Source organism: Trachurus trachurus, assembly GCF_905171665.1.
Source record: "Trachurus trachurus genome assembly, chromosome: 22".
Taxonomy (NCBI): domain Eukaryota; kingdom Metazoa; phylum Chordata; class Actinopteri; order Carangiformes; family Carangidae; genus Trachurus; species Trachurus trachurus.
Window position 1 is genome coordinate 16,279,344 of NC_139907.1, and position 23,399 is coordinate 16,302,742.

The following is a 23,399-nucleotide window of genomic DNA, read 5'->3' on the forward strand; positions in this document are numbered from 1 at the left end:
TTTTTGTTTTGTTTTTGGTGTGTGTGTGTGTGTGTGGGGGGGGGGGGGGTTCTGATGTTTCCTTGTGTTTGGACCTTGTTGTTTTTCCTCCTCGTCTCATTTTATGTATAATTTTGTATTTTGTGCTGGATGCATCATCTATTCGGGCAGCATGAAAAAAAAAGTTTGGTATAAGAGTCACTTGTTTGCTTGTCAGAAGTTTCCTGCTTCAGTTGCTGGCGGCAAAGCACACAAGAAGATTACAAGAAAACTGCAGGATAAAGGAGTGATCCTGTAAACAAAAACAGCAAACATTTAAACTTCATCAAACTTGATTTTTTTTTCTAAAAGAACTACGGTACTTTTTTTGTGTACATTGTTTCTGTTATTTTTAATCTATTCCCTGTAGAAATAATCAAACCGTTAGCAGCAGGGTGGAGCTGAGAATGAGCAGAGCAGGGCATCACTGAAGAAAAGGCTCTTTCTACTGAAAGGTAAGTTTCATTTTCCACTCAGCACTGCTCTGAGGGATGGATGAGAAATTATATTTGGTAATCTGTGAGGCATTGTGCGTGTTGATTCACAGGCAGGAAAGTAATATCTGACAGCTCTGTAAAAACTCATGAGAATGCATGAGACCCCAAGAAATGAAGATGTTAATATAACACTATTATCATCACACGTCTCAGTGTCTCCTGGGTACAAAACAATGTTGTTGCCATCACTGTCCCCACTGCAGATTATTTGTTTATAGCAGGAATATTAACACACACAAAAAATAATAATAACGGGATAAGGAACCCATCTAGCTGTACATTTTGAATTTATATTTCCACAAACTGTGTGCAACTGCAAATGTGTACATTCATTTCCCAGATAGATACTAAACAAAGTGTCCATACAGAGACAAAACGTTTAAACTGGAAAATATTATATAGAGGTCCATCGAGTTTTAACAACTTAAATTCATATTCCAGATTAATGCAGAAGATAATCAGTCAAATTTATTCCTGTTTGCTTAGCTTGTACTCCCGTTTGATTCTGGCATAGGGACCGATGCTGTCATCAAACACAAAGTCCCATAATACCCGGGTCCAGGAAGTGTGTTGAGGCAGGGAGTCATAATACTCTGCTGCGATTTGCTTGACCTGTCAACAAAAACCAAATGGAAAAATATGTAAATTTACTGAAAAACATGAGATTATATCAGATTAAGAATGAAAACCAGAAATATGTACATCCATATAAATTTTGTGCATGATATCTACTACTGAGAGATCCAACTACTCTTTGTATTCCAGTAACTAAAGTGTCATTTAAAAATAAGCATATATGTTATATTATAGTTGAAAAACATTTTCTTAAATTTAAGACTGCAATATTGCCTCAGTAAAGAGCCAAATGAACTCATAAACTTAAGAGTTTCCAAACAAACTGGATTAGTTACATTAGTCACTGCCAGCTGTGTCGCAAGACAGGTACAGTAGATCACTTTGAATCTATTCATGCCCCAGCGGCGCTTGAGAGGCACCTGTTAATCAGTTACTAATCCTGTCTTTCATCTGATAAATATTTGCAGTTGATAGAAAAAAAATGTGACATTTGCTTTTATCATTTTGTTTAGATTCTGCAACACAGGAGAGGTCAGGCTTATCTACCGACGCCTGGAGGAGTTGTAAGTGTTGTAACTGTCCTCATTCTCTCCCACTCCACTAAGGATAGAAAATACAACCGCAGTCCAGAGATACTGGGAATGTAAAATGTAAATCTCACCTGAGGTAGTTTACTGCCAGGTATGCTGGGAAAGTCATGGTGCTCCATATGATACCCGACATTGAAGGTGATCAGGTTCAGTGGTCCATAGTAAGAATATGTCTCATGTCCCTTCAGGAACATGTAGTGCTCAGCTATGAAATGTCCAGAGATGGGATGCAGTCCCATGCACAGAATAGATCCTGCAATGAGGTAAACGATGGGCTTAAGCCCCCACAGATAGTATATAATTAAATCTACTGTGAGCTGAACTACTGCGTTCTGGACCTCCAGCTGACCCACTGGTTTAGGGTTGACCACCAAAGGGCGCAGAGCGTAGAAGAACGGCTGCAGGAACAGCCACACCACCTTCCTGGCCGGAGTGCAGAAGAACCATCCCTCCAAATCCGTGGGGATGTCGACATCCAGCTGGTCGCCTCCCAGATACCGATGGTGGTCGATGTGGTACTTCTTGAAAGAGGCGGAGTAGGGCAGCCCGATGGGCAGGTTGGCCCACATGGCAAACCATCGGTTCCACTTTGCCAGCTTGTTGCCAAAGGCCACGTTGTGAGAGATGTCATGAATAGCCAGAGTCAGGGAGTGGTTGATGCAGCCTCCAAAGGCGTAAGCCCAGAAGAAGATCCACTTCCAGGAGAGGTCGTGGACCAGGTAGCACGCCAGGAGCTGGGTTAGGACCATGCCTGATACCACCCACTTCAGGTTGGGGTCTGGACCCATCAGAGACTTTATCTCTGGATATTTGGCTGAGGAGAGAGAGAGAGAAAGAGAGATGTAGCAAAGGAATGAAATACAGTATATCATGGTCAAACAATGAGTAGATCATAGAAAGGGAAGAACAAAAGGAAACAATTAGGCAGCGAGTTGACAACCAGAAATTAGTAAATAGAAGAGAATTATAAAAGGATGTAGTGTGGATTCATTTAATTTTCAAAATAACTTTGTAGGATGTAAAGGGAATATCAGTCGTGAATCCAAAAGAGAGGGACATTTACTAAAACTAATTAACTGTAATTTTCAACATTTGATCTCATACATGTCACTGTGTCATGCGTGTGACCCGACTAAGGTTTGAGCCCTTCTCCTGGGAAGAGCCTGCTGACAGAAGTATCTCTAATTGGCAGAGGTGTTGTTTTGCTGAGGGACATGAAACTCAGGGAGAGACAAAAGGAAAGGAAAAGGAGTGATTCAAATGCGTATACGGCTTCATAAAGAGCCAGGGATTGGTCCCAAGACTTTTAAAACATAATCTACTCTTTACAACATACAGGCTGGGATGTGTTTCCTTGACCACACCTTCTAGCTAACTATTTCACATCCATCAAAAATCCAGGCTGAGTGCTGCGGTGATGTATCCCATCATGCATCATCAGGTAATGGCACATGCAAATAGGGCTTGCAACTTTGCTTTCAGCGTACCTGTGTAATACCCCTATGCAAACTGGCTTTAACTGAAGTTTAAAGGCACCAGAGCCTGGATTCAGTGACAGACCGACTACACTAGTTTTATTCAGTTAAAGTTTAGCCAAGAAGAATTTGCCACTGCTTCTCCAAGGTCACTCATTTAAAAAATAATAATTAATTGACACTGTTTTAACATTATTTGGTGTTATTGTGTTTTCAAATCTATTTAAAAGTGTCTATAATGTGTCAGTTATTCATGTTATTTGTCGTCATGGTTATAGGCAATACATTTCTCAAGTGCTGGTGTTGTAACGTTAAATCAATAACCAGACATCATAAACATAAGTTGTTTCAACTACCTAAAGCTACAGTGATGAGCTATAAAGTCATATAGATGTCAGCTTCACTATGTCCCAGAGACAGTTTCCGCCTCAAGCTTCAACTAAAAACAACCTCAGATTCAGCAGCACACTGTGAGTCGAAGTGACAAATCAGGATTTGTTCAGAGATATCATTATCTATTTGTGAAACATGATCAATCACCACACACTGTCACAAATATCAGTCACTTCTGTGTCCTCACATTCAACAGTGCACAGAGCTCTAATTTCATTTGAACATAATGAACAGATTAATATAAAGTAAAATATGAGAGTTGAACCTACACCTAGACCAAAGACTCGCCGACCAACAAGGTGTTCAATTCATAAAAACATTTTAAAATCAAAATAACCAGCAAGATGATGAGAGAGGAAGTGAGGCACAGTAACCTCTGACATTCACATCCATCTGTGTCTCCCTTATAGGGCTGGGCAGAGGATTAAAACTAAACACTTTAATAATTCAAGCCTGGTGGCGTCAAACGACCCATCACCCTCTGGATGCTTCTTTCACACCAGAGCAATCATGCGACTGACGGACAAAACCGAGATCAAATGTACATACATCAACAGGTTCAGAGCTCGTTGAGATGAGTGTCTTCACTCTAACTACACGATCAATCTTAAAATCAAAGATGTTGGTGATACAGATTTTTCACATCCTTGAAAAAACGGGAATATGTGAACGATCATAGAGTGAATATACACACAGTTTAGATATTCTCTTGCATTAATTTATAAATTATGGCAGATGTGGTTTCAGGTGGTTCAGTGAATGAGGATTATTCTCTCAGGGTTCCTCCCAGATCCCCTAACAAAGCCTCCCTTCACACTTCACGCATAGCATTGTACCCGTGTTTGTCAAAAGCCGGGACTGTGTCTCGTTACCTAGCAAGCCTAGAGGCATTGTCAACTGCACCTGCCATAAATACAGGTCATGGGGACAGATGATGGGAGGGAAATTGGTTTACACAAAAAGGAACAGGTTAATGCATTATGTGACTTTCTTCGAGCACAGTAATCTACAGGTTCAGATCGAGATAGAGGCTGAAACATGGCATTCCTTTCATAGTTATCTGCATATCATCACTTTAACATCATGTGTTGACTATGACATGGCTAAAGTGAGTTTGTCACATGTCTGCTCTTGGTATCTACACTCCCTCTTTCTAAGAGCAGATTATTTTTTCTTGCAAATGTAATGAAAATATTGTAGATAGTGTAGCCACAAAGTCTAAGTCATCTCATCTGTGACAGGCTGCAATGTGACACTCCTAAAGGTCCTAATATGCTGGGAAAAAATGTGGAAAAGTTATGTTTCTCCTTGAACTTTGACATCCATGTACAGGAATTACAATAAAATAACATATTTAATCTATTGACCTTAAAGATTTTAGGTTTTAAAATAATATTCTACTTGTAGGCTATTAAATAAATAAACAAATGAAATAAGAAGTGACTTCTTTCTTCTTGAATTACAACAAAATGTGTTAACTTAAGGGGGGTGGGGGAGAGTTGAGTTTCTACTCTTGTCCTGCATCCATTGTGGACATAGTTTGTTAAGCAACAGCTAGTAAACAGGTTTGACCGGCTACCATCTTCGGAAAAGCGCACGCTTTTAACTTATTCTACAAACTAACCAGACGTATCATTCAGCAATAGGCTATAGCTCAGTTTTGTTTCCTGTGATTTCTTACCTAGTATTTCTTTTCTCCTTGAAGTGTGCGGCTGGTCATTGTAGACCCATTCAAAGTCTCCTCTTCCACCTGTCTTCCCCATGACTTTCCTCGCTGTGTCTCCGGCGACTGCCTCAGTGGCGTTATGTGTCATCAAAGGTTCACAGTATCGGGGCACACCCACTAACACAGGTTGCGGGATGAAGGTGTAAGGTGTGACAAACAAGCCCCACCCCCTCGAGCACGGGGCCTGACAAACACAGTTGCTCACCTGTTCAGTGTGTGCTCTCCATCTTCCCAGTAACTGCATCCTAAGCAGTGATGCCTCTATATTCACTGTGTAAAACATGAACATCTGATGTTATTGATAGTAAAAACCAAGGCAGAACTGCAATATGATACCATTATTAATAACCAAAAACAGAGTGTCTTGCCCCTATGACCACCATCTATATTTACAGATAGGCATATTTGGTGTGTTTGCATAAACATTAGTTTACTGTCCACCTGTTTTCATATTTATTATTGTATTTAAGCAAAATGTCAGTCAGTTATTGGTTCCAGTTTTTTTTCTCAGTGATGTATTTAACAGTATAAAAAATATTCCTGACACAGTTTCAGAATAGGTATTTTAATCATGAACAAAACGTATTGTCTTATTGTCACATGTCATTGTAGCCTACAACAATTACAGTCATGGCACTAATAAAGAAGCTGATATTTTTTATGGGAGAGTCAGGTATAGTGGTTGGTTCTCATTTGGGATATTGGGACTTTGTTTTTAATTAATAGTCGGTTTTTTTCATATAAATAATGATAACATATACATTTGTTTGTCCTTATGTTGCATATTTATATTCATATATATCAAATTTTAGCTGTTCACTGACTTTTTGGCCCTAATCACGCGAGACTTCATAACTGGAGCATTGTGGCGACGAGATTACACTTGGGTAGAGAGTTGTTGTCGGAGAGAGGGAGGAGGAAGGCTCAGAGTAGACAGGGGGGGAAAAAAAGCTAGAGTGGGAATAAATAGCACATAAAGTAGGAGGAAATCAACAAACATCAGCATGGCGTCGGGGGACACCCTGTACATCGAAACGGACGGGTCAGAGATGCCGGCCGAGATCGTGGAGCTGCACGAAATAGAAGTAGAGACAATCGAGACCACAGTAGTTGGAGACGACGGAGAGCACCAGCCGATGATCGCCTTACAGCCTCTTGACTCGGATGATCCGCACTCGATTCACTCGCACCAGGAGGTGATTTTGGTACAAACACGAGAGGAGGTGGTGGGCGAGGACGACTCTGAACTGCACACGGACGACGGGTACGAGGACCAGATCCTCATCCCGGTGCCCGCCGTGGAGGAGGACTATATCGAACAGACTCTGGTCACTGTGGCCGGGAGAAGCTCGTCGACAGGCCGGATGAAGAAGGCTGGAAGCGGAAAGAAAGCCGGCAAAAAGAGCTACCTGAGCGGGGGGGAAATGGGCCGAAAATGGGAGCAGAAGCAGGTCCAGATAAAGACTTTGGAGGGGGAGTTTTCAGTCACTATGTGGGCATCGGGTAAGTTCAGAGTCCGGAGTGAATTCCTCCAAGCTGGCCCCTTGCTTTGTTCTCAGCGTGTGTGCCGTGCGACGCGGCCGAGCTGGGGCCTCGTCTTTCAGTAAAGTAGGAACTATTCCCCAACTCGGAGCCACTTAAACCCCCATTTGAAATGTTTTTGTTTTTATGGGAAGCCATGTTTTATGTGTCGATGGGCGCCGCCATATTTCCCCGGTCTAGAAAGTATGGCGGCCCGAAAAAATGGCGTTTATTTGGCCGACGAAGATGGCGGCGAGAGTGGGAGCGAGTGCAGCTGGCTCCGCTAGGCCGCTGTGGCGCAGTTCAGTTCAACTGTAGCAGTGGTGCCTTCAGGAACCGCTCATAATTTACATTTCCGAGTCTTTAAACGCACCGCAAGAGTTGGTTCATAGGTGTAAGTTAGTTAAACAAACAACAAAGCGAATTGGTTTAAAAGCACTTATTGCTATTAGTGCCGTGTATCAGCTGTAACGTTAGATAACATGGTTTATTTAAAAATAATTTGTGGTCCTAATAGTTTTTATCCTGGATTTGTAAATTATTTAAAACAGTAGTAACAAAGGCTGTATTTTATTTACTTTGCTGCTCATTTTCCGTTTTTGAATATTTCTTACTTTAATTTATGCATATCCCGAGACGTGGTTATGTTTGTAAACATGGCAGCATGATGTGTCTTTTTAGCCTCATGAACTAAATGCATGGGGCAGTGTGGGAAACATTGAACATTTATTACTCATTTAATATGGAAACGTTATGATTTACTCTATTTCTATTTTTAACTTTTGTGTTTAAATAGTCTTTAAAAAAAAATGTTTTACTGCTTTTTGTAGAAGGTGTGCTGCAAGTTTATAGGGGATACTGTACAAAGTGTGTGTCTGATTTTTTTGGGGGGGGCTTTTTGTTATTTTAAATTTGAAACATATTAGTAACAGTGCAGGGGGACTGGGACTACTATTGTGTGATAAACCTGTGATAAGCTTTGGTCCTAAATCCTTCTATTCAGTTTTTTATTTTCCCGTGTTCTGGTACTGATCTGCACCTCTCATTCAGATGACAAAAAGGACATCGACCACGAGGAGCAAATCACAGGGGAAAACTCACCTCCAGATTATTCAGAGTACATGACAGGGAAGAAACTTCCTCCAGGAGGCATCCCAGGCATCGACCTGTCAGACCCCAAACAGCTGGCAGAGTTTGCACGGTACGTGATAATATTATTATTGTGTTCACCCAAGCCAAATCATGACCACCATTAATAAGTGATGAAAAACTAGGGTAGAAATAACACATTTCACAAGGGAAAAATCTTCATTTTCTTCATGTGAGATGCAGTATTGATCATAAAATGACCATAAGACTAAGTTATTTTTTTCATGATGAAAGAACGTTTGTCTTATTCAGCTGGACATGTGGACAGTTGCGTCATCTGTCCCCAGTGACATTATATTTCTTTTGCAGAATGAAGCCAAGAAAAGTAAAAGAAGACGATGCACCAAGGACGATAGCGTGCCCACACAAAGTGAGTGCAGTGTTGTTTATCACACCATACACACCATATACAGTACTGTTAAAGATGAAGATAGATTTTATGTGATAATTATTGAGAACATGCAGCTATTCTCATCATTGACATACGAAACACTCATCCTTCTACACAAGTGAACATGTCCCAAGTGGTTTGCTTGATATTGTTGCTCCAACTCTCTCAGGGATGTACCAAGATGTTCAGGGACAACTCAGCGATGAGGAAGCATTTGCATACCCACGGGCCTCGTGTGCACGTCTGCGCAGAGTGTGGCAAAGCCTTTGTGGAGAGCTCAAAACTCAAGAGGCATCAACTCGTACACACTGGAGAGAAGCCTTTCCAGGTGAGTCGGGTCATTCCATCTTATGTGTGTATGAGTGTGTGTATATGCACATTTATGCAATTATGCAAACTTCACTATTACAATCTCAAATACCTTTTAAGCTATATATACAGTATAGTGTGGACGTTTATATTTGTAGAGAGCAGTTATGCAAACTGCTTTTGCCGTCTGAAATAGCTCCCTGTGAGCTGAGACTCACTGCAGTATTAACTCTATTAACTCTCTCTCTCTCTTCTTCAGTGCACATTTGAGGGCTGTGGCAAGCGGTTCTCTCTGGACTTTAATCTGCGCACACATGTGCGTATTCACACTGGAGACCGCCCATACGTGTGCCCCTTTGATGGCTGCAACAAAAAATTTGCCCAGTCAACCAACCTGAAGTCTCACATCCTCACACATGCCAAAGCCAAAAACAACCAGTGAACCGGCCCTGACCCAGGGTTGCAGCAGAAACGACGTGAGCATACACAGAGGATCTGACCTGCGTCTCCGCTCCTTGACAGACAAACTAATGTCCCGTGGCCTGCTTTGTTGTGAGATAAGAAGTCCCCTTTGTATCGTCCCTAGATAACGATTTAAACAGAGAAGTTACCTTTTCTCTAAACTTTTTTTATATACATCTGGAGGGTTTGAACAATGAACTCGTGAGAACCCCACCTCCCTCAGGCCTCCTACCCAACTTTAGCGCTACCTGGATGGAACAATTAATGGTTTCTTCTTGTGAAGATGTTAATTCATGGATCTGCACCTAAAAACTTATTTATACCTTGACACAACCAGTTAAAAACTTTTTGCAATGTAAGTCAAATTTGCATCAATCCTCAGCAATGAAACCTTTTCAATTTTGTACTTCTCCCTGAGTGTGCATATTGTACACTGTTTGACATAAGCTCTGTGGTAATGTGTGTAGTAAGATTGTCCCTGTAGCTCTTCTTGAAGAGATTTCGCTGTTTGTTTTACCCCCCCCCCCTTTCCCTTCATGCGAGTGTGTTTCACGGGCGGATCGGGTGGTCTTTGCATATTTTCATTTTGTACAACACAATATCAAAATCGTGTAGATAATAGCCATGTAATTTTCAATAGTGATCACTGATTAAAAATGTTTTTTTCCCCTTGCACTACCACAAAAACTGTCATTTGTCCTGTCACAGTTATTCAACCCTTATGTACATTTCACTTACACTTTTTTTTAATAATCAGCTATTTAACAGGCATTGCAATTGATAAATGGTATGATAATGAACCTCAAGTCACAACCAGCTCTAAATGCTTCATTTATGCCCAGTAAGAATGTAACATTTTAAAGGCCCATTACAACTGTTCTCCACAGTAACCGTAATATATTAAATGAGTATAACAATGAAAGTGGTGTTTTAAATGTAGACTTCTAGAGTCTCATACTTGCAGTTAACGTTGACGTGATCACCGTAAAAACGAAGAAGGAAGTGAAACAAATCCTGGTTGTTTAATATTTCAGGCCATTGCTTGTACATAGTTTATTACATTTTGAAACTTGACCACAGACAACAGTAGAAACTGGAGGCGATGTAAGTTTGCAATGCAAATTAAAGGTTTCCCTTCAATGTGATCTGATAAAGAGATGTTTTGTACAACATGGTCGTCAGGCATCTGGTACAAAAACTGCAGCATCCAGATCGGTTTTCACACTCACACGGCTCAGGATTATCCTGAACAATCAAAAAGGACCATTTCCAAGTAAAAGTCCAGCTTTAATAAATTCACAAATACACAGCACAGGCAGTTCTATTTCATTTCTACTGACTTGTTATCCTCACATTAAAACGCATCTTATTTCAGCATAAACATGGCAAAAAGATTTCTAAAAAATAAAAATAGTGCAACAATGGAGGTGGGTAGAGCTGCTGAATCATTTTAACCCACATGTTACAGTGCAGTTTGGTTAATTCATAACCGTAAAGCAAACAGCAACAGACCAAACTAAAATCAAGTTTTAAAATGTCCTGTTAATTATGTGTATTATAAAGTATGACCCAGTTAGACTGCAAATAGTGTGATGTTTTTAGAATTGCATGCAAATCTATTTGTTATTAATGAAATTACATTTGTACCTCGCTCATCCCTGAAGAGTAGTATGACAAAACACACAGTATTACACATTATGGCCCTATCAATCTCAACTACAAACCAAAAATGTCTAGTTATATCCGAAGATCCCTTGACCTAATATATAACACTGTCTTAATATAAAAAAATATATTGACATAGGCCAGTAAGTATCTAAAAGAAGATTGGTGTGTATTTCAGCATTATTGTATCTGGACTTATTTAAATTTTATGCATAGCAACCAGTAGATTGTAACACCCCATTGCTGTGTATCTAGTGGCATGAATATAAAGCATAAGATTTGTGTAAACATCCAGCTGCTTGCACGTTTGTTTCAGAGATTCAGAGAAATCTGGGTCAGTGAAAATGCACTCAACAGCAAAAAACAGGCAACTGCAGTGTAGCATTAAAAATCCCAAACTACAACCATTCCTGACCTAAAAAATATTCAAGACATGGTTTTGATCTTTTTGAAGACAATGATATATTCTGATATAGAAGTTGTGTATCCTAAAATCGACAGAAGCATAAACGATAACAGATTAAAAAAACAAAACAATGTTTCAACCTTAAAGTTTCAACCTCAAAAATTCATAAGAGAAAAACAAAGAGGCATAAATCCAAAGTGTAGGCATAGTTTCACTCCGATACACCATCCAGTCTTTGGCATGAGGTACCTGGTCTAGAGTTTGGATTACCTGCTCTCATGAACTGCAGGTGCTCACTAAGCTAGCAGTGCAGAGAGTAGTTCAGGGTAGTTTGGCGTCCCCCAGCCTGTGACAGGGTCCCACGATGGTGCAGCACAGAAACCTTTCCCCTGAACCTGCTCATCCAGACAGCCCAGGTGACAGCCTTCAGTTACCTGGAAACAGGAAAACACTACATTTAAGGCACCGCATCATGACCGCAAAAGTACAGCAACAGAGTTTCCAACAGCACGCCTCACTGAATGTGCAAATTTGCTGCTTCATTTAGTTACTGTAGCGTTGCTGTCTTTCTCATACAAATTTGCAACAATACTCAAGAAACAGTTTACGTTCCACAGTTTCATCCCTTGGGTTCGAATTATGTACACAGATGCGTGAAAAGCATCTAAATACAAATACAGTAAAAAGAAAAAAAAGAAAAAAATAAGCAGTAACTGAAAAAATATTCTTCACTACAGTGTCAACTAGACTCACATCAAAAAGTGCCTGCCCCTTGAGCTTGTAGAGGCGAGGGTTGAGGAAGCCGAGGGCAGGCAGGCCCTTCAGCAGCCGGTGGTCATTGATGAGAGACAGCATACCTCCAACCACAGGGGTTGATGCCTGGTGGGGGGAGGGGGGCAAACAACAATCCAGAGATGTGATGATGTATAATGATTGTATTGCATCTCTTGTATCAATATGTATAAGTAGAGCTGGTTTAGCTTTGAGTTTATGGGACATGTGGGAGATTGATGTGCCTTACCGAGGTCCCAGACACCCAGGGGACAGGCACTCTGTTGATGACCACCCAGTAATTATCAGACAGGGCGGCCATGTCTGGGTAGGCCCTGCCGCTGACGTTGTAGTACGACTGAGGGGGAAGGGTTGCTGCTACAGTCTTCAGATACGCCTCCACTGCGCTGACCTGCAGGAGCACAAAACACACAATATAAATGATACTGTCTGTGACAACTGAGCACTGAATGAGCCGATGATCTAATATCATTGTTACCTGGTAGTCAGGCATCTTGAAGACATTGCTGAAGCCTCCTCCGCTGATGTAATCTGTGACCTCATATGTGACCTTAAATGGGTTCTTGAACGACGTTCCTCCAACTGTAGTAACATATGGGCTGGAAACAAGACGACCATAGATGTTTGGGGCTTTTCCGAAAAATATTCATAGCTCAGTTTCTAAATGATTGTACATCAGCCACATCACTGTCTCTGTAGAGATACAGCTAAGAGCAGAAACTAGTTTATTTTTGAGAAATGGAGTTGATATTTTTACCTTGAGGCTGGGAAACTTGGCCTGAAGGAGTTTTGGTCTTTACCCATATGTTTACAACCAGCACCACTGTCACCTGAACATGAGACAAAATCACAGAGATTAAAAAAATTATACAACAAGTGATCACACAGGTTATTTTACTGTCAACCGTAACTGGGGAGCTGTTGTAAGTTATGGAAAGAAAATATGTAAACACACACACCTTTAAATTTGTATTGAATAAAACATGACGTGTAAATTTGCTGGAGTTTTTCCGCTGCCTTTGTAATTTACTGTTTTATGTTTTATGATTCATCCAAGTGACCCATTATTAAGTTATGTTTTCATAGATGTTCTTCCTTCCTGGAGAATCTGTGCAGAAGATACTGCCGCCCTGGTTGTTTTATTGTAAATCACTGGTTGTGCTTTCATGTTCTAAGTGAGATAATAATATTTTTCATGTTTCAAGTGAGATAATAACATTAAATATTGGAACAGTCAGCTGACACGATGCCAGAGAGACTGAGTCAGCTCTCTCTCTTAGGCCATAGCTCACAGTTCCCCATTTGTTGAATTACTGATATGTCCAGTACAACTGAAAACAGGAATTTGTTTAAAGCAGAAGCTCTCAGTGAGAGTGTGGTATGTCATAAGACTGATTAAATGTCACACAAAAATTTGACTGTTACTTTGAAGTGACAGCCACATTTTCATGATCCGTAGACAATCGAAGGCTTTGTTAGCAACTGTCAGTCATGTCTTTGTTGGCATCATTTCACCTGGCTGTTGTCTGCGAATGTTTTTGGATGTCTCTGTGTTACAGGTGCACGTTGCTGACCTGAGGCAAAGAGCAAAGAGATGCCCCTGACGCCGGCCTTCATGAACTCTGTGTTGATGCGCATCATGTAGGCAGCGGACAGGCTGTCCTCATCGTCACCGTAGCTGATTGTGTGAACCCAGGGCAGGTCGGTCATGTTGCTGAGGAGAAGCATCCACTGGAGGAAAGGCTCCTGGGTCTCATGACGGCCTGAGGGGAAAAATGAGGAAATGTGAGTGTATGTGTGTTTTTATAGGGCTTAAATGTGACACTGTGACATAACTACACTTATTTATAGCAAATGCAACAGTTATTTGGTCAGAAGACGGGACACATGCACAGCTCAGCCTTCATTTTCCTCGACAAACCTGGGTTGGTGAAGACCCAAGTGGAGATGTTTGCCCCTGTGCTCATGATGTACTCTATGTCCAGACTGGCCTCGATACCGGCCTTTCCTCCCCCCTGGGTGCCTACGACTCGATCCACCTGAGAATGATGCTGGAAGCTGCCGCCGAACATGCTCATGAACTCAGCCAGGTCTGCTGGGTGATAGTACTGCTCCAAGAACTAACAAGAGAGGACAGGTAACTAAGGTGAGAACGTACACTCAGTACATTTAGCGTTTTATTATGAGCTAATTAACAGAGGTCTGCACCTGAGCCACAGCCTGGCTGTTGTTCTGCGCTGTTCCCACATCAGCTGCCGTCATGTTATAGCGCGTTCTCAAGATGGCAGGAGTCACTCCCAGGTGCACTCCTCCTTTAGACTGCTTTGGATCTTTACTGAGGTCTTGCCCTTTGGGAGGGAGGCGATGAAGCCCTCCAACTGGGGTATAAACAAAAAGAAGACACATCAGTACCCATCCACTTACATGAACCTTTAATTACAGATTCTCGTCTGAATAAACACATGACAAATGACAGATAAACATTTTATAATAAAAGAAATGATGCTCACCTAAGTCAAGGTGCTGGTGAACGTCATCATGAACATAGTACGGAGCTGAGGACCTCACTATAGATTGTCTGTCTCTGATGTAACGGTTGAACCTGCTTCCTGGGAGCAGCGTCTCTGCAACCCTTCACACACACACACACACACAAAAAGACAATCACATCCTGTGTACAATGTGTACAAATCCACTCCTTCACCATAAACATAACTAATGTACTATATATATGTGCTTAAGAAACACATGCAAATCTGATGTAATTACAGGTACATGACCTTTATTCCAACCGCTCCTAGGCGTTGTAAACAGTGGTCGGTGTTTTGGGTAAAGTGTATGCGATAGGCTTGGCCTCGATATATCAAAATTGCAGAAGCCTGTCAGCAGAAGCTATGTTTGATTTAAACCAATAACCACAGAAAGAGGAACCACCTCACAAGACAAGAGCAACGACATGATTTACACACAGCAAGAGCAGCTGAAGCAGAATAAAGTACTGTTTTGTGTCGTAACTGTGTCAGGAGCGACTGAAACTTCTCGTTGGGTAAGCACTAAAGCAGAAAAAAAAATGTTGCCAAACAAGATATGCTTACTCTGCAGTCATGGTGCACTGTAAAAAATCCTCAGTGCGAACAGTCTGGCAGTTTGTAATCCCATGACTCTGCAGCCAGTGACGCACCACCTTGTGGGTCAGTTTGGACGGACGCACCAGCGAGGCCACTTCCTCCAGGGTCAGGTATTTTCCTGTGGAGGAGAAGAAGAACAGGCCTCTGTCACCCTGTGATGCAAACCTCAGGTTATCATGTGTTTTTTGTTTGGTAAGGAGGGAGGGGGAGGTTGTCTGAGGTCATCCAGCAGTAACCGGTTCATGTCCTACCATACTGTGCTGAGTCAGGGTCTGACACCAGTCTGAGTTTTTCCTCCAGCAGATGAACATTTTGCTGCTTCAGGGCAAAGGTCAGCACCAGCTCCTCTGTAGGATCGACCCGGCCTTGATGAGTCCAGTCCTCTGGTATCCTGGGGGAAGAAGGAAGAAAACATGTCATGACCTGTTCCTGAGAAATCTGTCACGTGACCTAGCGGTTAATAACAACCACCTTTTGTCTGTATAGCTTCTGTTACACACAGCAGATGACTAACCTGTTGAATTTGTTCTGAGCCTGCAGATAATCAAACACCGCACTAGGCACTAGCTTGGAACATTTTGACCACAGTTTAGTTAATGCACTTGCCAAAATGTGAGTCATTGACCTTTACAACTACAACAACAACTACAAATTTCCAAGAAGTACTAATCTTGACCAAACCTTCACCCTTGAGTGAACTTGAAGGCTCCCTCCTTTCATACACACCTATACTGCACATTTGCACACCAGTCTGTATCAATAAAGACTCATTAACTCTTGACTTAATACATCATACAGTGTTTTAAACAAAGATAGGTGGAGGTGTTGTTATAGTTAGACATGTTTGCTCACAAGACATCCTGGTCGTACTCCAGATATCCACCCAGGACCAACGAGCTGAGCAACAAGGGGACGGAGAAGGTCAGTCTGACGGGAGGAGGAGAAAACAACAACAAAACATTGCAGAACAAATGTTACAGGAGCACAGCTTCGATATGCACATGAATGTGGCCGGAAATATTCAGAACACGTCTTTTGGCTGCTGCAGTTTGTTACTTCAGGGTTATGAGTAAACAAAGTGTCAGTGTGACTTAGCAGGTCACATTAAACGCATTTCTAAACACACACATACACAGAGATAACACGGTTAGCCGGTTTAGCGCTTACAACAGCAACAATGTTTGATTTTATGTCATTAACACAACCTAAAGACTTTAACCTGTCGTGTTAGCAGCAGCTTTCTCTTTCCCTCTCTCTCTCTTTTTTTTTTTTTTTATCTAGGTCACCATAACCGGTGAAAACAAAACACAACGTGCTCTACTACATTACCGGCGCTGACGTCAGAAAGAGTTAACGTTACCGGACCGGTTTGTTTTCTGGCTCGGTTCATAAGAAACGAAACGACACAACTTATAAGTAATTTAAAAGCACTCACAGCCCGTTCATCGTGTCCTGCCGCTGTCACAGTGAACTGTTGTGTCCGGTGGGCGGGGCCTAAAGACGCAGCGGTCACGTGACGCGCTCTCACGTGACCATTCTTGTCTTTTTCACAACATCTCATTTACGGCGGCGTTAGAGGTTTATTATTTCACTCGCAACATGTTTCCTGTTTCCTCTTCAGCCATGTATGGTATTCTTGTCTCTGTAGTGTAGATATACACGAAAAGGGAGGAAGATGAGCTGCTGTGAGGTCCACATGGCTCATATATAAACATGATTTGTGACATTTATTATTTATTTCAAGCAATAAACGTGACCCACATTGGCTCCGCCCATTCCCGCAGGTGAGTACGTTAGATCGTTTGTATGTACAGTCCGAGACACACATTAAACACTGTAATAAAAAGAAAAAAAGAAATAATGGGAATGTATCCAATCTATGCAATCGTCTTCAATAAATAAATAATAAAATGAAATCTAACAAATTTCTCTGAAGTCTGCACTTGTTTCTCTAAATGTGCAATATACACAAATAAACCATAATACAAAATTAAAAAACAGTTTATTAAAAGAATAGTTACAACTGACTCTCAAGTCTTAATCAAAAAGTATTTACAAATACAGCAACACAATTCTGTTTTTGACAGCATTAGGCCACAGTGACAATTCATCTTCATACATTGCATCAGTTTGTTGTGATCAAATTCTGACCTTTCATACACATTAATTTCTCCACTTTTTACATGAGATAGACAGATATTGCGTGTGTGTAATGAATTAAAAGTACAGGTACAAAGCAACACCCACTGATTTTAATCCATGAATCCATCTTTTCTTTACTTTTTTACAATGATACGACATGTCAGCTGCAATTGTGATCAGTTGTTATCTGAGAAGTAAAAATCCTCTTCCTCTCCACTGTCAGATCTCTCAGAGATCTCTCCATCATTTCCTGGGAACATCTCCCAAACGACAAAGGTGTCATTTTCTGGTGAAAAGGGAAAGAAAAGGATCGTGTAAAGCAACAAGATTCATGTTACAAAGTAAATGCATGCAGCATTGCACTGCTTCCAGTTACAGTCTTTGAAATACGATCTATTAGTCTCTAAAAACATTAAAGCGAAGATCCACACTAAACATCTAAACCATGATCAAATACAAGAATCACAGACTTTAATTGTATTTGCTGTTGGGTACATGCAGGATTTTTTTTTTTTTACATGGCTGCGACACTAGTAAACTCATGACCAGCAGATTCTACAGCAAACCTACCTGTGTTACCACATCTCCTCATCGTTTGTTTCGCTGATGGTGTAGGTGTAAATCTCTGAAAGAAACAGAACACAGAACGGCTTTGTTTTCCAGTTCAAAACAATAATCAATTTATTTGCTTCAAGGTGATAAGAATCTCAGACATGAACCTTTAATGAATCAATACCTTTGCAGGAGGAGCCTGTTTGTGAACCTTAAACTGATTTTTTTTCATCCTCTTTTGGAGCTGAAAGACGTACTTGTCGTCATTTTTCCTTTAAAAAAAATGACACAGAAAAAAAGGGGAAGTTAGTTATATTGTATTTCTATCTCTTGACACGTCATAATACAATGCATTTAGTCAGCACCATTTACCTGTCTGGAGAGGCCAGCATGCCGGGAGTGACGTGCAGACACTGAGGGGTCTTCATCTCCGGGAAAATCCTCGACTTTGGGGTCAGGGGCTCCAGGTCCGACATCGCAACATCTTGGTTCTCACTCAGACACATGGAGGGGACCTGTCCACCAAGGACAGACAACAGTGAGCCACTCATCTTTTATCGTGTCACAATCATTAGATGTCCTCATTATACCAGGAAGAGACCAACCTCAAAGCGTTTATTCTGCATGACCGCAGAGCTGAAAACGTCATCAACGTCTTCTCTGGGCATGGCGTCCAGGAACTGACGCACCTGCTCCTTCCTCTTTAAGGTTCCCACTCGGGCAGATATCACAGGAAGATCTGTAACTACACACAGATTCATAGCTCATTAAATGGTTCCTCTCTTTTGCAAAAACATTCAGGTAATTTAGGTTTTTAAAGAACAACTCCAAACCTACTCTATGCATCCATTTTTATTTATTTATTTTAAAGGCTTCTTTTTTAATCATTGGTAAAGATTTCATGATTCCAGCACCTACATTTTTGGGGATGAGTATATTTCTAGTGAATCGAGTACCTTGTTTATCTTTATCTTTTTAGATTGTTGAACAAATCAACTTCAGACTTCTGTTATTTCATAGACCAGAACAAGTCATCGAAAGGAAACGTATTGTTGGTTTCAGTTCTAAAATCTTCTTTTTGAAATATCTACAGGACGAAACTGCATTATTATTATTATTATTATTATTATTATTATTATTATTATTATTATTATTATTATTATTATTATTATTATTATATTCGAGAGTTCAACATACTATAGCACCACAGAAACAGTGTCTCTAAAGTTTACATGTTGATCAGAAAAATGAAAAACGTGTTATGTCTTCAGGCCGTAGTTTCTGTTGCTGTGTTGAATTACTACTAAATTGTAACTAGTTGCTGCTGCGTATGATAGACAGGTAGTCTTCACCCAAAATGGGGATTTTCCTCTACCTGGATTTTTTGGTGCCTCCACCTTCTCCTTCCTGGGCATCTTGGCTCCCTTAGCAGGGCTCTGTGAGGGTCCCTGGGATGTGTACTGGTTGCGGCATTCCTCTGAAGAGCGTGTTCCTACAATCACTGCAACCTTCTCCCAGTAACCCGCCATATGTTTAGGACAGCAGGACACAGCCCTGGAAAAACAAATGCGCACACAGATACGTCAGAGAACCATAAGGTTGTGATTTTAGAAATGTGTTACAGTGATGTTGCATGAACACAAAACTTACTCTTGTAGCCTCAGGAGCTCTGCCTCGGTCCACTCATCTTCATCTGGCTCCTCTGTGCTGCCTCTCTTTGCTTTTTGACTCTTACTGGATCTCGATGTCTTAGACAAAGGCTTCGTTGGAGGTGAAACTTTTTTGCTCCGTTTACCTTTCGTTACAGTTTGTGCTGTGTTTCCACTTTTCGGTACTCTGGTCCTCGTCCTCTGTTTCTTCTCACTTCCCTGAGAGTTTTCTGATGACTGACTGGACGGAGACACGAGGCTCGGCTGTGACTTGTGAGGAATCTTCTGGCTTCTCTTGTTGCGCGCTCCCTGCCTCTTCTTCTTTCTCTTAATCACAATCTCCTCATCTGATGATTCTTCCTGTTGTGTTGATGTTTCATCCTTACTAGCCGGAGATTCTGGAGATGTTGTAGCAGTCCATCTGCATTGTCTCTCTGAAGGCCTGTTGGTGTCATGTGTCTGTTTCTTTGACCTCTGTGTTGACGTTTTCTGAGGCTTTTGAGGGATGGTGTCCACATACAAAGGTCTTTCCATAGCGGGACTCCTTTTACTGGACCTTGTCCTGCCAGAAAACTCTTCAGGACTGCTAGTTGTCTCCATAGCAGGTTCAACTGGATAAGAAGACTTCTCCTTACTGTTAACTTTGGCTGCTTTGTGTCGGCGGGGTGGGGGCTTCACCTTCCTCACTGGCACGGACACCTCTTCTTCGCTAGCTGATCCACTTTTCTTTCTGCCTGGTAACACAGGACAGTTTGTTTACCCACAACACACAACTTAACTTACACAGCACTAAACCATCAGTAAACACCTCAGTTACCTTTACTTTCAGCGCAGGGCTGGAATGCACGGGCGGGTTTCTGCGACTTCCTCGCAGATACCCTTGGGGTGTCCTCCTGTGACTGTGAGACATCAAACATGGCAACATTGATCACAAATATCAATTAATTGTGTATATTTTGACTCCTGTCAACAACATATGAAACAATATGCCTCAGGCTCTGCCCATCGTCAGTGCAGAGGCAGATAATCATTTACATGTTGAATTATATGAGGTGAACATTAGGTGCTTACAGGTGCGCAGATGGAGGTGTCATAACATTCATGGATGGTCACATTCATCTGTGCATCTAGAATTACTCTTCCTCCTTTCCAATACTCCAGTGGTGGCTTGATGAGGCGACCACTTCTAGAGACTTTTGCAGACGAGGACAAAACAGGAGGACAGGAAACGGCTGGAGAGAAGAAGAAAATGAATTTGCAAAGGAACTAAATATAGAAGTAATTCAGCGAAGCTGATTGGATCAACAAAATCATGAAGCAAAAAGTAAAGTTGTTCTTTACAAAGAAACGTCTAGGCCGTTATCTTAAGTATGTTTTATGCTTACGTGACTTGAACGTTTTTTGCCTCTGCCTCTTCACTGGAACATTGATGGTGGATGCCTCAGGGTTGGTCTTGGTTGTGGTGAATCTCCCATCACTGGTCCTCTCTGTTTTTCTGCTGCGGTTTCTATCGTAAAACAAAAAACAGCTCATTAAAAATATGTGAGTTTCAACCGCTTCATCAAATTCAATAGTTGTTTCATTTAAAATGACTTAGCCCCTCCCCAACAAAAACAAACAAAACGTGTTTGCAGGTTGCCGTGACTTGAAATAAATGTTCTTACTCTCTTGACTCTGACAGACACTTATCATAAAGTGACTTCCAGTTTGGAGGGAAACCATTAACAAACTTCTTCCGAAACCAGTTTGGAAACCCTGCATCGAAGAAGTGGGAGAGGACAAAAAAAGATTAATCCATGCAATATCATCATTTAAATTAGCATAAAGCTATACACAGGTTTGCTTCATTTTCATGTATTTATTGTTTGTTTCTGCCAAAGTGAAACGTAGCAAATGGAAAACATTTATCAATAAACGACTTACCACATTCAACACCCATGTTTAACTTGCCGACCAAGATGTAAACCCTCCCAGAGATAGTCTTGACCACAGAATTGGAAACCCTCTCCACAATGATGTTACTGTTCCACTGTACGTTATCCTCACTGAGTGGAAAAGACAAATAAAACAGTGTAAACCACACAAAATTAGTTACAATAAACTTTGATTGCATCACATAAGTACAAAACACATTAAGTCACAATATCTGGAGACACACTTACCTATGGATTCCATCAACAAACAGGCCTTTATGATTTTTCCTCAAGAACCAGTTTCTGAGATGAATGACGCTCTCCTGCCAAAGAGGAAAACACAAGCCTGATCAGGGAAGATGATGGGAAGAGAAAAACAACACCTTTGGACCCCAATACACTTGTTGTCATGTTCAGGCAGCCAAAGGCCCTTTTTAAAAAAAAAATTGACCCCATTTGTTAATGTTAAATTCCTACTAATTGATAAACTAGTCTCTACTCACACTTGGGAATTTTGTGCGCTGGGGCCATTTGTTGCGCTTGAACACAGATTGCTGGTTCTTTGGGATGGAGATCTGTGGCGAGTTGAGCACAAGCGGGTCTTCGAGCAAGACTGGTTCTGGTGGGGCAAGAGGTGTGAGGAAATCCTCCGGATGACCCGATTGGCTGTCCGCCGACTCTGTTACTACTGTTGAGCAGCCGACGGGAGCCGCACTCTCAGGAACACTTGTAAAGACAGTGTCGTCCATTTCTGACATATTGTGAGGCGTGTGGAGAGGCACGTCTCTGGACTGATGGAAATGATTACCTGCGGAAAGGAATAGAAGTTATAACCTAAACTAAGCCATGTGTACACGAGTCAAATGTTTTTTTCCTCAGGTCTTCATAATATATACTCACCCCCACCAAACAGTTGCCTTGTGCTGCTGCTGCTGACTTCAAGAGCTCCGTGTTGCTCCCTTTTACTTTCCCTCTTCTTCATGTATGCAAACATCTTGGCCGGAGACAGGGGAGGATTTTTGTCCGTCATTACAGAGCAACCTGTTGAAAACAACCAGAAAACATCAATAAGACTAGGGTCAACTTCTTCTTATAACACACAATAAATAACAAAGACTTGGAGACAAAGGAGCAGTCATATCTCACGGTTCACTACAGAGGGTCTTGATGACGGGAACTGGTTCATCTGTGATGGATCAGCAGGAAACCCCCCATCAGCCAGATCCTCCAGGAGGGTCTCGGTCCGGATCTCATCCTCACTGGAGATCCTCCTGAGTCGTGGCCGACTTGCTCCTTCGTGGTTGAACCCCCTTGTAGTGCTGCTGACATTGTTGAACTCCTCCTGCTCCAACTTTCTCTTCCTCACCCTCGTCTTCATGGGGGAAAAGGTTTTGACCGGAGACACCAGCCGGTCCGCCTCCAACACGCCCCTCACCCGGTCCCTGTCTGTCTTTACCGAAGTCCTGCCGGTCGCCTGCTGGAAACCGTCCAGGTGTCCGATGTGAGGTTGCTCCGTGTTGATGTACTCCCTGTTGTTGAGCAGAGACGGGTGCATATGATGGGACACCGCTGCGGACTCCAGGAAGTCCCTCTTTGTTGGTGTGCGTCCGTTTCTCGGCATAAAGGGCACGTCCTCCACATGTCTGCTGCTAATGTCCGACAACGGATACACAAAGCTTTTCTTTGGAGTCGCTATCGGCGAGAGGGTCAAACTCTGCACTTCAGTTTGATAGGAACCAAACCTGTGGTTTTCCTTGAGCTCCGAGTTTACCCTGCAGCTCTCCGCTCTCTTCCTCGGCGAGTTGAAACCTGCTCCTCCATGTTTGTCTCTAACGTTAAACTCCCTCGGCTCCATCGCGCGCATCGCCTCTCGCTGTACTTTGGATTTTAGCTTCGCGAAAATCTTTGCCGGAGATTCAGACCGTGGGTTTGTGTGTTGTGATAAATGATGGCGATGATACGACGCCATGGTTTTCGGGGGAAATTAGCTAACAGATGTCGAGACATACGGTCGCTGCTGCTCCGTCCGCTGCCACCGCACGAAT

General features: G+C 41.9%; 4 protein-coding genes across 4 annotated transcripts; 1 reads left to right on the forward strand and 3 right to left on the reverse strand.

Moving 5' to 3' along the window:
* Positions 1 to 983: 983 nt before the first annotated feature.
* degs2 (delta(4)-desaturase, sphingolipid 2) lies at positions 984 to 5,312 on the reverse strand (the record flags this gene model as incomplete). The annotated part of the gene is made up of 3 exons (XM_083998350.1): positions 984 to 1,127; positions 1,753 to 2,495; positions 5,231 to 5,312. The coding sequence occupies 3 exons, from the start codon at positions 5,310 to 5,312 to the stop codon at positions 984 to 986; spliced, it is 969 nt and encodes a 322-aa protein (XP_083854476.1).
* An 886-nt stretch (positions 5,313 to 6,198) lies between these two features.
* Positions 6,199 to 9,775, forward strand: yy1a (YY1 transcription factor a). Its single transcript, XM_083998346.1, has 5 exons — positions 6,199 to 6,778; positions 7,847 to 7,997; positions 8,255 to 8,315; positions 8,506 to 8,664; positions 8,905 to 9,775. Exons 1-5 carry the CDS (start codon positions 6,280 to 6,282, stop codon positions 9,085 to 9,087), a joined length of 1,053 nt encoding a protein of 350 aa, XP_083854472.1. The 5' UTR covers positions 6,199 to 6,279; the 3' UTR covers positions 9,088 to 9,775.
* Positions 9,776 to 10,110: 335 nt separating this feature from the next.
* On the reverse strand, positions 10,111 to 16,598 carry tpp1 (tripeptidyl peptidase I). The gene is made up of 13 exons (XM_083998338.1): positions 16,534 to 16,598; positions 15,951 to 16,025; positions 15,350 to 15,489; positions 15,066 to 15,216; positions 14,481 to 14,602; positions 14,179 to 14,348; positions 13,892 to 14,090; positions 13,545 to 13,733; positions 12,728 to 12,800; positions 12,449 to 12,569; positions 12,200 to 12,361; positions 11,932 to 12,057; positions 10,111 to 11,612 (listed from the first exon to the last, which is right to left on the reverse strand). Exons 1-13 carry the CDS (start codon positions 16,542 to 16,544, stop codon positions 11,475 to 11,477), a joined length of 1,677 nt encoding a protein of 558 aa, XP_083854464.1. The 5' UTR covers positions 16,545 to 16,598; the 3' UTR covers positions 10,111 to 11,474.
* A 756-nt stretch (positions 16,599 to 17,354) lies between these two features.
* On the reverse strand, positions 17,355 to 23,324 carry mis18bp1 (MIS18 binding protein 1). Its single transcript, XM_083998594.1, has 16 exons — positions 22,501 to 23,324; positions 22,255 to 22,395; positions 21,858 to 22,162; positions 21,604 to 21,677; positions 21,365 to 21,486; positions 21,106 to 21,196; positions 20,827 to 20,948; positions 20,513 to 20,673; positions 20,259 to 20,334; positions 19,443 to 20,175; positions 19,168 to 19,346; positions 18,398 to 18,537; positions 18,165 to 18,307; positions 17,977 to 18,064; positions 17,811 to 17,865; positions 17,355 to 17,526 (listed from the first exon to the last, which is right to left on the reverse strand). Exons 1-16 carry the CDS (start codon positions 23,321 to 23,323, stop codon positions 17,417 to 17,419), a joined length of 3,363 nt encoding a protein of 1,120 aa, XP_083854720.1. The 5' UTR covers position 23,324; the 3' UTR covers positions 17,355 to 17,416.
* Positions 23,325 to 23,399: the final 75 nt, after the last annotated feature.